This window comes from Platalea leucorodia (genome assembly GCF_965183815.1).
Source record: "Platalea leucorodia genome assembly, chromosome: 4".
Classification (NCBI taxonomy): Eukaryota; Metazoa; Chordata; class Aves; order Pelecaniformes; family Threskiornithidae; genus Platalea; species Platalea leucorodia.
This window is the reverse complement of record NC_138826.1, coordinates 92573008-92589202: the sequence shown is the minus strand read 5'-3', so window position 1 is coordinate 92589202 and position 16195 is coordinate 92573008. Positions and strand designations below refer to the sequence as shown.

Below are 16195 nucleotides of genomic sequence, written 5' to 3'. Positions count from 1 at the left end.
CCAACAGTGTTAGCATTCCTCGGTGAACCTGGCGAGGGGTACGGCAGTGCCACAGGGAGTTTGCACACACGGAGGACACCAGCCAATGCTCAACACTCTTCCTCCCTCCCTCTGCCTCCGCCACGCCAGCTCTAACAAAGCCACATTCTTGCAATCTTGGGACACACATCCTGGAAATAAATCGAAATCTAACTGCAAAACTATTTGTACACAAAACCATTACAAATGTTCATCAGTTCTCAGCGGACTGTTATCTTCCATGAAGGCAGCGTCACAGAAGATGGTATTTTGGACTAAAATCACAGTAAAGCTGGCAATTATGCCCTATTTACACCCCATTTTGTGAAGCAATTTCTGTACAAAGCAGTAGCCTCACACTTGCCACCAAAAAGAGGGGGACGCAACTAAGTATTCAGGCTCATTTTCTTATTTCCCTCCTTGCCCACTCTGGGGTCACACAGCCTTCCCACGTTAGGCACCCTCATTTTATTTCACCGGGGGATTTGAACACAAAAGGAATGAAAGAGTCATACTGCTTCAGAAAGCCAACTTCATCCGACCCGCTCTCCATCTGGGTGAGTAGAAAGATGGGCAGAGTAAAGTGTAATGCCTAAAGCGGGCCTAGAACTTCTGAGGCACAAGAGCTTTCCTTCTCTTGGAGATCTTGGGAGATCTCGCCTGCATATGTGGAGAACATGGTGTAATGGCTGTTGTTTTCCAAAGAGGATTGGAAAGCCTGCAATTAAACTCCTAGCCTTTGGCTATACCCGCTATGGACTTCCATGGAAAACACAGTAAACATGTACCAATAAAATTCATAAACAGTCTTTTACAATTTGTAAATGCAGTTTGTTGCAACAATAATCCAGGCTATTCAAACCTTTTTTGCGTATGCAAAACTGAAACGCATTATAATCTTAACCATTGCGCAATCCCAGCTCCAAGTACTGGAGTAGCTGGAGGTAACAGACAACGCGGGGCTCTTCCTTGTTCTCTTACCAAGAGGGAAGGAAGGAAGAGCGGGGTACTTCTAACGCATCTGACACAAACAAAAGAAATATTTACACAAAAGCGGCCAGACCACACGGTTTGGTGACACCTACAAAGCTGTACTCCTGTAAGTTTAAGAGCAAGTGACACAGCTGTCCAATGAGTAATCACAGCAGGGTTTCTTACAACAGACCAAAGCTTATTTATACAAGTGGAACTTATTTTCTCACACTTTTAAAGGAATGTGAACTTACATAAGGACAATTTACACTACCAAGGGAATTCTAATTAGAAAAACCTCCCTTGTGCTAACAAAAAAGTCCTGCAATGTGTTTTGTTGTCTCTCAGTAACACAAGTGGAAAAGACAAATTTGGATTACTGCTAATGCAAAATGCCTTTTAAAGCAACTCCAGGAATGAAAGCTCTGTGATTTTTTTCCCCTTGTTTTTTTGTTTAGCATGCTGTCACACCTGAATTTTAACTTAATAGCGCTAAAGTAAGCTAAGAAACTAAGCTATGAAGCTTAGCTTAGTATCAAAAAAGCCTTAGGTTTTGTCAGAAAACTTATGTTAGCATACTAAAATAGTTCAAAAGAACAGGAGGGATGAAATTTAATAGGAAGCAAAGCCAGTTGTTGAATGTAAAGCAGATCCGGTATTTGATTCATATGCTTCAATCACATAAGCCAAAAGAAAAAAAAGTTTCTTTCCCCTCACACTTTCCTATACCACTCCTGGAAATACTCATCTCCCAGAGCCATTCCTATGCTGAGTTCCATATGGTGTCAATACAGCCATCCACATTTCATGAGTAAAGCAGCATGACCTCCAGACGAGCCAATTGAACAGAATTAGCCACAACTAATTGAAAGTCTTCCTGTTTACTTTAAAGTCTTTATCTCAATCTGCTTTGGAAATGTAATAGAAAATTAATACGACTAATATAGAAGATCTTTGAGCGACAAGAGATTAAAAACAAATGTGAAAAGTCCCTCAGCTATTTTCAGGCTTTTAGAAAGCTCCCATAATTTATGCTTTGTTCATAAAAGTTTGTCACTGAAAGTAAATTTTCTACAGATGGCATTTCAAGTACGCGTTACTGCAGATTCACTGAATCCGTGCCACCGGACCGAACTGGGCAAGCTCCAGCGTTAACACAGTCATCAAGCCCAAAACTATCGGGGAATGAAGAACTGCACAAATAAAACCGAGACCTGTTTTCCCGACACGCAAATCAATAGTAACTTAGTGATTATTGCACGTTTTCCAAGAAAGTCATCAGAACTTTTCTCCTCGCCCTCTCAAAACCCCGAGCAGCGCTCCGGGGCCCGACTTCAGCCCGGGCGCTGACGGCCGCCTCCCGGGGCCGCAGCCCGCCCGAGGGACGCTGTCCCGCCGCCGCCCCCGCTGACAGCTCGGCCGCCGGCCCCAGGCGCTGCCCCCTCCCGCCCCACGCACCTCGCCGCCGGCACCTCCCGCTTCGCTATCGCCACGAAACCCGCCCTTCCCTCCCCAAAACCCGTCCGCGGACGGGACCGCGGCCCCCGCGGGCACCCCGGCCCCCAGGGGCAGAAGATGGCGGACGGGCGCGGGCCGGCACCCCCAGCCCCCCGCGGTGCCCGCCGCCGCGATACTCACAGCTGCACCGCCCCCCGCGGCAGCCGCTCGGGCAGCCGGCTCAGCTCCAGGCGGCTGCAGGCGACGAGGTGCCCGGCGCAGCGGCAGGGCGCGGGGCAGCGGGGGGCGGCGGCGGCGCGGCCCCCCAGCAGCAGCGGCAGCAGCAGCAGCAGCGCCAGGAGGGCGGCGGGCGCCGCGCGGGGCCGGCGGGGCATGGCGGGCTCGGAGCCGCTGCCCGCGCTCCCGTCCCTGGTGCTCCCTCACTGACAGAGCCGGGCGCGGCGCGACCTCCCGCCTCTCAGCGCGGGTGGCGGCTCCCGCTCATGCCCCGGAGCCGCCGCCAAGGGGGGAAGGCGGTGGGAGAGCGGGGGGGGGGGGGGGGGGGGGGTGTAGAAAAAAAGTAAAGGGAGAAAGCGGGGGCCCGCCGCGCCGCCCGCCGCCAGCCACTCCGCAAACTTTCCGCCGCCTCAGCCCGCCTCCGCGCGGCCGGGGGAGTCCCGAGCGCGGCCCGCCCCGCCGCAGCCCCCTCCCCCTGCCATGTGACAGCCGCAACCCCCGCCCGCCCCGCCGCGCCCGGGGGCGGCCGGCTTGGCCCCGCGGGGCTGGGGGGTGTCGGGTGGCAGGCGGGAGGGGCGCGGGTGGGCTGGCGTCGCGGCCCGCTGCTGCCAGGCGGCGGCGGCGGCACCCCGGGCCCGCTGCCCGCCCCGAGGGGCAGCCGACGGCCGGCCTCGCAGCGCGGCGGGCGCACGTGTGGGCCCTTGCCGCCTTCTCCGGCCTCTCTGGGGGCGGGCGGGAGCGGGCAGCGGGCCCTGGGTGCCCGGGGCGTCGCCCACCGCGCGCGGGCCGAGGCGCGAAGGCGAGGGCACCCGGGGCCTGCCCGTGCGGGATCTCCCTTCGCCGTCGGCCGGTTAGCGCGAGTCGGGGCAATCCAGAAGCTGCTCCAGAGGCCCCAGCAGGTTCCCAGCCAAGCCTGGGGTCACTGGCATGTAAAAGGTGAGGTGAGGTTAACTCCTGCCTTCCGGGTCCTGCGCGGCTAGTCCAGACACCGTAATTAAGCCCATTACGTTCCCCACAGGATCCCAGCTCCAGAGGTTCAGGGAAGTGGGCAGGGCGTACAGATTCCACATCTCTGAGGTAATCTATGTAATTTAAGTAAATACCTATTGTTCACGTTCCATACGTAAGCCGGGACCCTGCGATGGATTCAATTACCGTAGGCTTCACACACCCCTACTCGGCAGCAGCAGGCGTCAAACTGCTCACGGACACTCTCTCCCACCTTTATATCTATATGTTTCACTTGAAAGATTGTAGACAGCTTAGACACCGGGGACGTGGAGCCTCAAAAGCCTGACAGCTCTGATACCAAGATTTGTAAGGCTGAAACTTTGTCCCTGTTTTTATTGTTCCATGTGCATCTCGGGACACAGGCTAAATTAAACAAACAAAACTACATTTTATTTTAAGTCAGGAATCGTGAATTTGCAAGCCAAGCAGGCAAGTCCTGAGTAACCACAAACGTCATATGCCACTGTCAAGACGAGTGTTTCAGGTACCTAGGGTGTGCAGAGCTGTGCAGTGTTTTGTCAGCTTGTGCTCCATTGAACGCTGGTGCTCCTTAAGGAAATTACTGCGGCAAAACAAACAAACACTGCAGGAACACACATTTTTTCTACACATAAAAGCAAGGAAGCAAGCGAACGAAATACCGGATAAAAATTAATTAGTATATATTTACAAGTTGCTCTCATTTATTTGTTGTAAATGAAAACTATCTTAGCAGCATTGGTGTGTCGTAGTTGTTCACTTTCTTTGCAGCCTTCTTCCTTTCAAAAACGTTAGGTTGACATTAAATTAACAAAGCCTGTGAAACACTGAGTGTTCTAAATATCCAGTAGGACAGTGCCAAATTCGGATTTTCAAAACTATCCATCATTAGCCTGTACCTGTTCTCACTGAAGTCATTGGGAAACGTCCTTCTGTTTCAAAAGTGCCAGCATTTTTTCTAGCTGTCCAGTTGTTTCACACCGTTATACTAACATACAGAGACACTTGAACATGTTGTGTTCATATTCAGGTAAAATATGCTGTACTTGCTACTCTTGCAAAGTAATAAAAAATTCAAGAGGAAAACCTTCATATTTATTGAGCACCTTACTAAAATTAAAATGGATTTCTTACTAAAATTAAAATGGATTTAAAGTAACTAAGCCTTGTACTACAGTTCCCAGGCTGCACAGCAAAGGGCCTCTTTTATTTGGGAAAAGTGAGCTTGTCTTATCTTGAGTGTTGGCAAGGGCAGTGATTCACTGGTAAGTGGCAACAGAGTCATTAAGCTGTCAGTTTTAACATGCAAGGAAAAGAAAAAATATAAACAAAGCATTTTGAACTTTTATCATAGCACTCAATAATATACACGGTGCATATATGAACTACAGAACGAGAGAATCTGAGAAAAGCAGGAAAAAACCATTAAAATGTTGAAAAGGGCAAGAACTTCTGGTTTTGTAATTTTGAAAACTATTCATGCAGTCATGGAATACTGTGCCCTAGAAAAACCTAATGCATATTTAGTGCTAATATATGAAGCTGTTTTAAATTAAGCAAGGTAAATCAATTCAGAAAATTAATCCATTTGTCTTTGCAGCTTCTTTTCTCAGAATACTCAATAAAACATTTTAGAACTGATTATATTATGAATTCTAAATGCTTAAATGCTGTACTTCAGAGCCTATGGCAGAAAGTCGTTCTGCCCACAGGGAGATTTGCTCTCTTCAGAACTCTCAGGGACCAATTCTGCACCTGATACGAATGCTGCAAGAGCTGGCAGCCCCCAGTCCCAGAGGTCTCTTCATCATTAGTTTCAGGTTGAGAGTGCACCATGATTGTACATAAGCAAACACAAATGTCTCCTTTATGGGTTTGGCTGGACTATAGGTGCCCTAAGTAAGCTTATATCAAAACGAGAGGGCTCACGTTCCTCTACCCTGTTATGTCCACACGTAGCAAGGGATTTCTGCTGACCCTCATTTGGTGTCAACATTGGCGTAAATGCATATTCAACAGGATTAAGGGACTGATTTGACTGAAACGCCATCAAAAATAATACCACCCCCCCTTTAGTTCTGAGTTGGAATAATTCCCTCATCCAGTTTTCCATGTAGCTGCACAAGGAAGAGGGCTTATTCATGGTGCTTGCGCAAAGACGGGTGCTTTCCACGGCAGCCTGAATATAGGTCAGCCTGAGGGGATGATGTTGAGGAGGGGGAAGCACAGCTGCAGAGAAAAGTTCTTGTAAAACTAGACCCTTGAGCTCTCTGTTTGGCTTATGAGATTAGTTTCCTCCACAAGACTACTGAGCATAGTAGTCTGGGTGAGTTGGGAGTGCAGGAAAGGAGGTTGCATAGTGAACTGTAGACCCTTCATTGGGATGTTAAGGGTTGACTCTAATGGTGTCTTTTTCAATCCCTGATTATTTTAAATCAGATAAACACAGGTTTACAGATCAAGTCCAAACATATGTTGTTTAAAATATGTGTTCACTTCAGGCAAAAGGCACACCCAGAAGCTAAGTATGATTTTTTTTTTTTTTACATATCATTAACGCATTGAAATCAGGCACTGCTTTCAAGTAACCTACCTCCAGAAAAGGTCAACCTCAAATCAGGCTGGTCTTAGCAGATTTCTAAAAGTAATTTACCTATTGCTAAATTAAGCAACACCAAATTAAGATACTGTACATTTTCTGTTCTGAGTTAAATTTAGAACATCTTTTATAACATTAATAACTTGTAACAATTTGATTAATTTAAATTCAGGTTTTTTAGTCAGTTTTCAAAGGAGTCTCAAGCCACTACAAGAGGCAATTACATATAGTTACATGTAGTTATGTATAGTTAAATCTGCAGGATTTATGTCAGAAAGTCAAAAGGAGTGAACATCTAATACAGTTACATCTACTAAATTATTATGTCCATTAAGGCCACCCTGGGAATTAAAAGTCTCCCCATGTACTCCTGCATCACCAGATAATCCAAATCTATGTCTAGTATTCGTTTTGGATTTTCTACTTTTCATGGGTAACTAAAGTGATTTAGGTAGTGTTCAGCAGCAAAAAGCAGAAGCAGAGCAGAACAACATTGCTTATGCTCTGACACATCTCAGGTCTGATGGAGTGAGATAGAAATCAATGGTCCATCTATCCACTTTCCTATCAGTAAATGGCCCTGTAGGAGTATTGGCAGAATTAATGTCTTGTCTATTTATTCCTAAACCTTCCCAGTTCCATTTTATTTCTGGTCAAAGAAGATGTGTAGGACTATCTCGGAGAAGGAAATGAAGAGTTCATCCTCTCAAGATTATCAGTCACTAATGCAGGTTCCCCAGTTTAATCAGTTTAAAAAAAAAAAAAACTTAAGGCTAACAAAACTTTTTCTAAAGCCACAGCTGGAGAGAGATGAACCAGTGAGACCCATCCTGCTTAAAAAACAAAAGTGGAGCAGGACATGCTTTTTGTGGAGACTGCTTGCATACACAAAATAGCTTGCAATAGGCAAGTTTTGCCTCAGGCACATGTCTGGAAGTTTAACTAGAGTCCCGTGAAAGCTCCGTACTGGATGCAGAAGACCCTTTCCGCTTCTTCTGTTTGTGTGTGTAAACAGGAATCTCACCCAATATCATGGAATATTTATCATGGAAATGGCTCTAAATGCAAAGGTTTCCCACCTACTCTTCCTTCTTTTCTTCTGCCCATTGGGTATAGCAATTGACATTACTTTTAGTTTATAATAGCACTAAGATTTCATGACCATTTATTTCAATTCCTGTGATTAACTATTGCAATTTCACTCGCATTTGAGGAAAACAATAAAATGTTCTTAAATAATTTCCTAGTAATTGTTAATCTCCTACTAGTGTGTCATAAGTCCATGGTGAACATCCCAAGGTGCATACAGAAATTTATTTTTGGTAGTAATTATACTTGACTTTATGCGATCCAGCACTGAAACCATGAAAACCAAATTATGCATAATTTGAATGCTCTGATTACAACCAGAAAAACCATATGAACTCTTTCTGAAAACTTTGCCTAGGGCAGAAAATGTTCAGCTTTTATAGAATTCATCCAAACAGCGAGTGTTTGCCTCCATTACAAATAAACTTAAGCATCCTAAGGCAATCCACATTAGTGAGGATTGTTAATGTCTTCAAGTCATGTCCTGCATGGGGCTAAGTGGGAAGTTAAGTGCATGATTGGAAGGACAATTAAACAATCAACATCTACAATGATGTAACTTCAAAGAGGAAAAAAGAAGAGTTAGTTTTATGTCATTAAGGAACACTCAAGTTGAAATGTTGTCAATTTGAATAAAAATAAGTAGATGTAATTTCAGGATGGTGCTACTGTAATAAAACACCTGCCAGGTCTGTTCTACTCGTTGTTTTAGTTTGTTGGGTTTTTTTAAATAATCTTTTAAAATAAGTAAACGTTTTGTGGTAAGAAAGATCAAGAAGTGGCCAAAAATGGAATCTAAAAGAGATGCTCTATCTAATCTAGCGGTGGCTCTCCCACACAGTAATGTCTCGAGCTATTCCCTCCTCCCCTTCCTTGTGGTGGGGAGTTACTGCACCTGAAGCACAAACACGTATCCCCTTCTGCAGTGGGGATGGAAATTTCTGCCAGAGGAGAGGCATGGCTGCTTGCTCGCAGTATTTGCTTAAATTGTCACGGGCAGACTTGATAAGATTTTTATCAGTGTTTTTGCGCCCTCCCCCTCCCCCCGCAATGTTAAGTGTTCACCACGTTTAGATGTGTAACTCTCATTGAAGTCAACGGCTAAAAGAATCTCACACTGGGAAATCAATGGCAGTTAGGGCCTAAATCTTTGAAGAATTTAGGTCTGATTGTCTGTTCTGGGGGGGAACAAGCTGCAGCTGGGACTCATCTTGTGTAATTTTAGCAATTTGGAAGTTTGGTATCTATTCTAAAGCAGTTGTCTTGGTTTCTTCTGTAGTCAGTGAAGAAAGACACATCCAGAGAGTGATTACTACCTTTCTAAAATAAGCAATCAAGGCATTTGGAAGGAATCAGCCTCTGGAGGTTTTTCTCCTCCATTGACTAGAAAGAGCCTTATGACTAATTTAGACTCAGCCCTGCGTTTTTAGTTGATTCCCACTCTGTGCCTTCAAACATACACATTAAATAGCTAAATAGACTAATATATATACGTATTTCTCAAACTTTTTCAATTATAGGTACCTTAAATGTTGTAACAGTAATAAGCAGAATTTCTCACAAATATGAATTATAGTTTTTAATTTTATTATACCCCCATAATAGTTTGCTTTGTTGTCTGCTGATGTAACAAGTTGTATTAAGGATTTATTAACAGAGTAAATCTTATAAGACTTAGTAAAACAAAGGGGAAGTGCTATGCTTAAGTGAAGAATCATGTACAAATACAAAATGAGGACCCTGTAGAAAACGACGTAGTAGTGCATCACAAACTAAATAAGTATGTGTCAACAATGAAACATCAAAGACAACCTTCTGGGGTATATCAGAGTTTTCTATGTGAGGGAAAGAAATAATGTTCTGTTGAGGGCTGAGATGAAGTACTATATCCCATTTGGGGATCAGCTACAAAAAGGAGAGGAGAGGAAAGGAGTGGGGAGGAGAGAGCTACAGAAAGCTGGTAACAGGGTCAGGAGGACACAGTTTACAGCTCTCACAAAATGAATGCCCTGTGTTACAGCACAGCGAGCAGCACTTCAGATTTTGCACAAAGCTATCCTATTGCCATCATTGGGAAACCAGGGAGTCACAGCAGACTGTAGTGTCATCTGGACTTGCTCCCCCCTTTCTGTTGTCTGCTGCCTGTTGCTTGCCCAATTATTATATAAAACAAAATAAGCAAGCACTGTCCCGGTAAGAAGTTGGCCAAACACACATTGCACCACTTCCACAGCTGCTCAAGTGGTTACTTGCAATAGCCATGTTTGCCAATAAAGTCTGACTTTCTGAGCTGGAGCATCAAAGAGCAGGCTGGATCAGACAGCAGCAAACACAGCCTGCTGATCTGGATGGGCTGGGCGCCAGCTATAGCCCAGCAGGAGTTGCAACAAACACCAGAGCTGTACACCAGCTGGCCAGATTGGTGAACAATGGTCTGCAACACGCTCTTTGTATTGATCTTGTTAATACGGAATTGGGAGAAACTGCAAGGGATACTGGTATGAATCCTGTTCATGGCTCTGACACTTTTTGGAAATCTTATACAAGCAAAGCTTTCTATGGCCTCTTTTACATCTCTCACATGCAAGCAACATGGTTTGGGAAGCCTCTGAAATGCAGATGTCACCTTCCAAATAGCCCTGTTAGCTGCCAGCTAATACTAGGAGGCTGAGGTTTGTCCATTTCCTAGTGGTCACGGTACTTCTTCTCTTGGCCCTCAGTGACTTTCTCAAGTGGGTTTTCTGCTAGGGTAAGCTAAGAGAACCATCAGCCCACATTTCCATGAATGTTGTCGTGAAGATTTTCCTTTGTTGTTTTCCCTCCCAGGTCTGCAGCTTAGTCACCTCCTCAGTCGCTGCTCCCTCTCACCGGCCCCTCTATGCTCTCCGATCTATCGAAGGAAATGTTTAGCAGCGCAGAGAGTTGGACGTGTTGAATCTTGAAATACTTTTCTGGTTGTGTGCTGTCATCTCCAAACAAGAAACTTCTGGATCAGGGACTCTCTTTGCATTTGTGTTCTCTATTGCTGTTGCAGCTTATGGAGAGGAAATAAATAGGATAAAAGGGTGCAATGCTTTAGCATTGCTACAAGGCAAATAGCTCAGTGTACAGTTCTCTTTGGACTGTACTGACCTTAGCATTAGAAAAAGCAACCTTCTAGACAGATGCCAACAACAGTGTCAGCATCCTACAGTGCCTCAATGTTGGTTATTAGGTGCCTTGGCCCACATGTACAGTGTCAAAATCAAAGCAGTACTACCACATACATGATCAGGCTGGGCACAAGTCTGGCAGCAGTGATTAAGAAACCATGGCTTTCATTCAATTGCAGACACTTGATTATTGAGTTATACTTTGAGTGATTTATAATCAGAAAGGTTTCCATAAGGTTGGCTAAACTACTTCTACAGTATGAATTTCCCAATTTTGCAGGGGAAAAAAAAAAGCTCGAAACTAAAGTAAACAGGAAGAGGTTTGCTGATCATTTTAAACTTTGGGAAAATTACATCTTATTTTAATCATAATAAAAAAAAAAAAAACCACCACTAATACACCATGTTATCCACACTAATATTTTTCATTCTGATTTTTTGTTAGAAAAAAACAGCTAATGATAAATACAAAATTACTTTCCTAGAATTTTGATAAAATCATACACACACTCACCTACTACCACATGCGAGCGATATTTCAGTTATCCCACTGATGTCACTGAGATGGAATTAAAAGTGCTGAAATTTTCAATGATTGATATTTCACTGCAGCTGTGAGCAATGTGTTCCTCAGAGACTGTAATTATCCCAGGGCAATGTTAAACCCTTGGACTTGCATCTTATTAGTAAAATAATACAATTTAAAAATAGTATCAAAAGAAATCTAGCCAAGAAACTTAGCCTTGTGTATATTTCAGTCCATATATAAATTAATCTCTTAAATTATAAATAAATGTGCTTTTTACATATATATATGGCTGCATGTCATAAAAATAAACCATAAAGTATGTTAAAATAAAATCAACAAGAAAAGGGCATTCAAAGTTAAAACTAAAACCACAATCTCTTACATGGCTTTTGAATGTATGTCGTTGTCTAAAAGATGGCAAGTTAAATATGAAGTGGTAGGATTTTTTTAAATTTGTAAGTATAGTTGTCTGACTTCTTTTGCATTTCAAGTCTCTTAAACTTACTCTAATGCTTTCGAAATACTTAATTCTCTAATTTATTTCCTTAAATGGATGTTTTTAAATTAAGTATATGTATTTAATTATAAAATACGTTAGAGCATCTCACACAAATGAATAGTTCTACCAAAGAAGCTACTACTGACTACTCTGCAAATGCAAACAGCCCTTTGTTGTTGTCATTATTTAGTGGCATACACCACTCTCCAGAGCTGCAATAGACTACTGTAAAAAGCTCTGATTCAGAGGAGCACTGGAGCGTATATTTAAGAAGAAGGTTTGGACACAAAAGGGAAAGCCTGGTGGGGTCAATGGTGAGAACTCTTCCTGACCAGGACCCCTTAATGAACTGCAAGTGTTTGGTAACCATGAGTAGCTCAAAGCCGTTTCTAGCACTACTCCTTCAGCAAATCAGATGTGCCTGAATAGCCTTTAGCCTGTGGCCTGAGTACCTTTCCATACTCATGGACAACTTTTTCAAGTGGGGAGGATGAGGGATTACAGTGCAGAGTATCCCTGTGAACAGTTCCTCGTACCATTTTCTCAAGCAGCGGTGGCTTTAGATTTTCCCATCCAGCGCGCTGCCTGCTCAGACCTGCCCCTACCACCCTTTCTACGGCGTGAGCACAGCTGCTTGTGGTGCCTCAAAGGAAGCCAGGTCATGATTTTTTGTTGGAGTTATTTTTAACCTGTCTCTGTTTGTTCGTCATTTGGTTTGTCATTTGGCCCCACAAACGGTGCCAGGTGCCATGGTATGGACCAGGGAAAAAGTGGCAAGGCATTAAGGGTCCTGAGTGCACCTTAAGCTGTTGTTACCAATGAAAACAACATATCAAAAAATATTGTGGCTTGAAGAATCTCATTTGATGTGGTGGTAAATCCAGGTTTTGGGCACTGAGTCTGAGATCAGAAACAGCACAGTCCCTTGAAATTACAAAACCTCACTCTGCCTCTTCAAATGAATTCATTTTTTTTTCCATAGGTATCTTTGTCCTTGAAACTGTGCTGGCTCAAATGTTGCATTTCTCCACTGGTTTAACTTTATGCTGGATCAGATCTGATCTATCTGTAGCTCAAACAAAACGAGTATAAGATACTAAAGATAGCATTAAACATCATACTGTCCAGTTTATCAGAATGTAATTGCATATTCACACCTGATCTGGCTCCACTTCCATTTACTCCAGTAATGTGCAGGTCTGGTATTCATGATCACGGAACTGGCAGTACAAGGAAAACAAGCTCATTTTCATAAGCCTGACAGACATTCATATTGCCAGTAAAAAATGTATAGGGGCTCAAAAACTGAAAAATAGTTGAAAGCAAACCAGACAGCATGCATTGTACCTTACGTTCTTCTTCCATTTCTAGTGCTGTAAAAGCTTGTCTAAAGCCACAAAGTTTGCATGTATGCTACAGTTCTTTAATGCACATTTTTCATCCTGCGTTCTGAATTTAAATTATGTGCAGTTAATGCTCAGACCCCTGTTTTTGCATTGTACATGTAAATTCATATACACACACACATACACACATAAATATATTTTATATGTACTTTAACTTTCTGCACACATGATATTTAACTTCATGTACTGCACGCATTTTTGTCAGGAGGAGTACAGTAGGTTCCAAGCACAGCTAGCGCAGCCTTCAGCTGAGACTATCTATGGCAGCCTCAGGCTCAACAGCCTGGCAGGAAAACCTGCAAATCCTGCTGCACCCCACAGGTTTCTGTGACTTGCAGTGCTGATAGAAACATCAGCTCTGTTGAGGCATTAGAAGTTCGCAAATAAGGAACCTTTGCTTCACTCTTTCAAACTCACCAAATCGTTATACAACTGCAATTTTGCGTCTCTTTGATGCTAAACTTGCAATATGTGTTATTGCCACACGTACAGTAAATAAGCATCAAGTAAGGGGGCTAACACTGGAGCTAATGGGAGCTTTATTGCATGACTTTAAAGAGGCTGGCATTTCTCCCCAGCAGAAAGATGCTGTTCTGTCCCACAGTTAATTGTACAGTGCTATCTCATAGTGTCCAACAGTGACCTTAAACACAGTCCTACAGCTGCCACGGATTTGGTGAATTATTCTGGGAACATATTTGGTCCATTCTGGGAAATGAAGTAGAGGACTCCGTACACTGCATCGCAAAATTTGATGTATTAGTTTTTTTAAATTGATCTGTCACAGATCAGATTTTCAGCTGGAAACTTCAGGAAAGACCAACAAAGGGTATGGAGAGACACTGGAGAAAAATGTCCTGTAGGATGTCAAGACTTGTATTCCTTGTTTTCATTTGTGGTCTGAAAGAATGGACAAAAAGTGTTTTATGTATATTTATAATTGGTAAAGACTGTGAGCACAACAGAGGACAGCAAATAATAAATGCAACCTGGAGATATTAGAAATAGAGATGAGATAATTTAGGCCTCTGTTCTGCAAACAGTTATACACATGCTTAATTTTAGGAGTGTGAGTGGTCTAATTCTAGCAGACTACTCCCATATCTAAAGTCACACAAAGACACAAGAGCAGTGGGTATTTTTTCTGAAGGAGATTAATAGTACAAAAGTTAAATCAATATATATAGTGAATTGTACTTGAAATTTAGATTGCCGTAAAGGAGAACACTTAGAAAGCAAGAAAATTAACACAAAAGTAAGTGTACAAATGAAAAGATCAGGGAAGTACACTTCTGAGCTTACCACGCAGCACAGACAAAAGACTCAAACCTGTTTCACCCAACGGGACATTTGACATTTTCCTTTCATTAAAACCGTATAAAGACGTGGGTGTGACAAGCCACTTAAAAGTTAAGAAGCCTTTGCAAATAATTATGTTTATTTGTAAGAAAGAGCCAGAGTATTCCTATGTTAGGTTGAATAATAGTTATAACTGGGCTTTTAGAAAGGCATCTATCTGCTATTTATTTGGTTTTTGAGGTTGCCTTCGACTGAGAGATCACAAGAAGCTTTCAAGAGCCATAGTCAATGCATAGTACTAATTAGAGCTCGAAAGAGCAGGCCCATTAGCGCTTACTTTCGCAAAGTGCGAGGCCATCCGAGATGCTGCATGCCCCCCGCGGCTTGGGGTTTCGGGGCGGGGCGGGGCGGGTGGGTTACGGGGACGGGGGCGCAGGAGAAAGCGGCTCTCACGCTCCGGGGGCGGCGGGGGCGGCGGGCTCCCGCCTGCCCTCTCCTTGAAGTCCGTGGGCTGTTTGCTGCCTGCTCCTGGCAGAATAAGAAAACCCCGAAATAAAGTGTTCAGCCAGACAATAAATGTGTTACTAAGCACTTTTTCCTTTCTGAAAATAATAATATTTGTATAATTACACACTTAAGATATTAATCACTTTTAATTTTTCAAATACCATTATCATCTACCAGCAAGTGAAGGCATTCCCTTTACTTGGAAAGACCTACTCAAGGATCTTCACTATTGAAAAGCTGATTAATCAGCATATTAAAGGGGACTAATCCTTCTACAATGTCCCTTGGTAATTACTTTTTCAGACCATCACTGGCAGCTTCAAGTCTGTTTATTCCTCTGAACTCGGCACACCAAAAAGCTTTTAGTATGGTGAAATGTTTGCACCTTTTCGCGTCAGCTGAAAGAGGTAATAAAGATGTGTTTTAACTAAACAAATGAGACACCTGTTGTGAAGTCTCAAGATGTTTATTAACCCTCCCCCCCCCCAAAAAAAAAGTCTTTTAACACTTCTCTTTAGGTGCTATTTCAATTTTAAACTAATTTAGGATAAATATAAAATATTGAAAGGAAATAGAATGAGGAAATTAGACCCAGAAAAATTTTGAAGTCAATAGGATGATTATCACTGTTAGTAATTTTAAAAATCGTAAACTTGTAAAAAACTTCTTTTCTCCTTAAGGAATAGAGAAAATGGAATAAAAACAACTGCATTTAGGTACTGAAGAGAGGCATGATAAAACCAATTTAACTTGAGGACTACAAAGGCTTGACCCTGACAGATTTAAAGGGAACTTCAAGTAAGAGTTATTGAGGGAAAAGATTGTTCTTATGAAAAATAATCCTATCTCTGGTTGTGCTGGTGGGAAACTGCCAAGGAATGTTTTAATCAAGTGTTTTACTTGCCACCATTCTACCACTAAAAGGGGAGGACCTTGTTTAAGGCAGCAAGGTTTTGCATTTAAATAATGAGAAAAGAGCACACAGACGTTTGGTAATAAAATGTCGTATTTAAAAAAAACACCAATTCAAATGCAACATGGGGTACCAGTAAGGAACTTGTAGTGCGTCAGTTCAAACTAGTTTATTTCTTTGTTTTGTGATCAAATATCCTATTGATCTGACAGAGGATGGTACCTGGGAAGCAAACGGAAAACAGGTCATAAACCCCTGAGTCTGGAGGATGAATTGTGAATAGGCAGATGCCCATTTGCTTCACGCAGGTTTTGTGAGTGCTCAGACTTATGAAAGGATGGCATTCATGGCAGGACTAAGGCCCATGTGCTTTAGAGGCAGTGATTTCATAGGAAACTTGTCAAGGCTGAACAAAATAGATGTAGTTCCTCCATCAAACATATTTTAAGCCTTCTTAATGAAATAAACAAGAAAAGTAACTTCCTTTGCTGTTTCTGAGTTGAAATTCAGTAACTGAATTACTAGGACATAGGTTTTTTTCAAACTAA

At 42.8% G+C, this 16195-nt stretch overlaps 1 protein-coding gene across 1 annotated transcript in view; it reads right to left on the bottom strand.

Moving 5' to 3' along the window:
* The window catches only part of LRIG3 (leucine rich repeats and immunoglobulin like domains 3), a gene marked incomplete at its 5' end in the record, with an annotated part of 43149 nt that extends 40327 nt beyond the window's left edge, over positions 1-2822 (bottom strand). Inside the window, one exon of the mRNA XM_082308062.1 lies at positions 2629-2822. Coding sequence (XP_082164188.1) covers positions 2629-2822 — 194 coding nt within the window. The remainder of the gene's footprint in view (positions 1-2628) is intronic.
* Positions 2823-16195: the final 13373 nt, after the last annotated feature.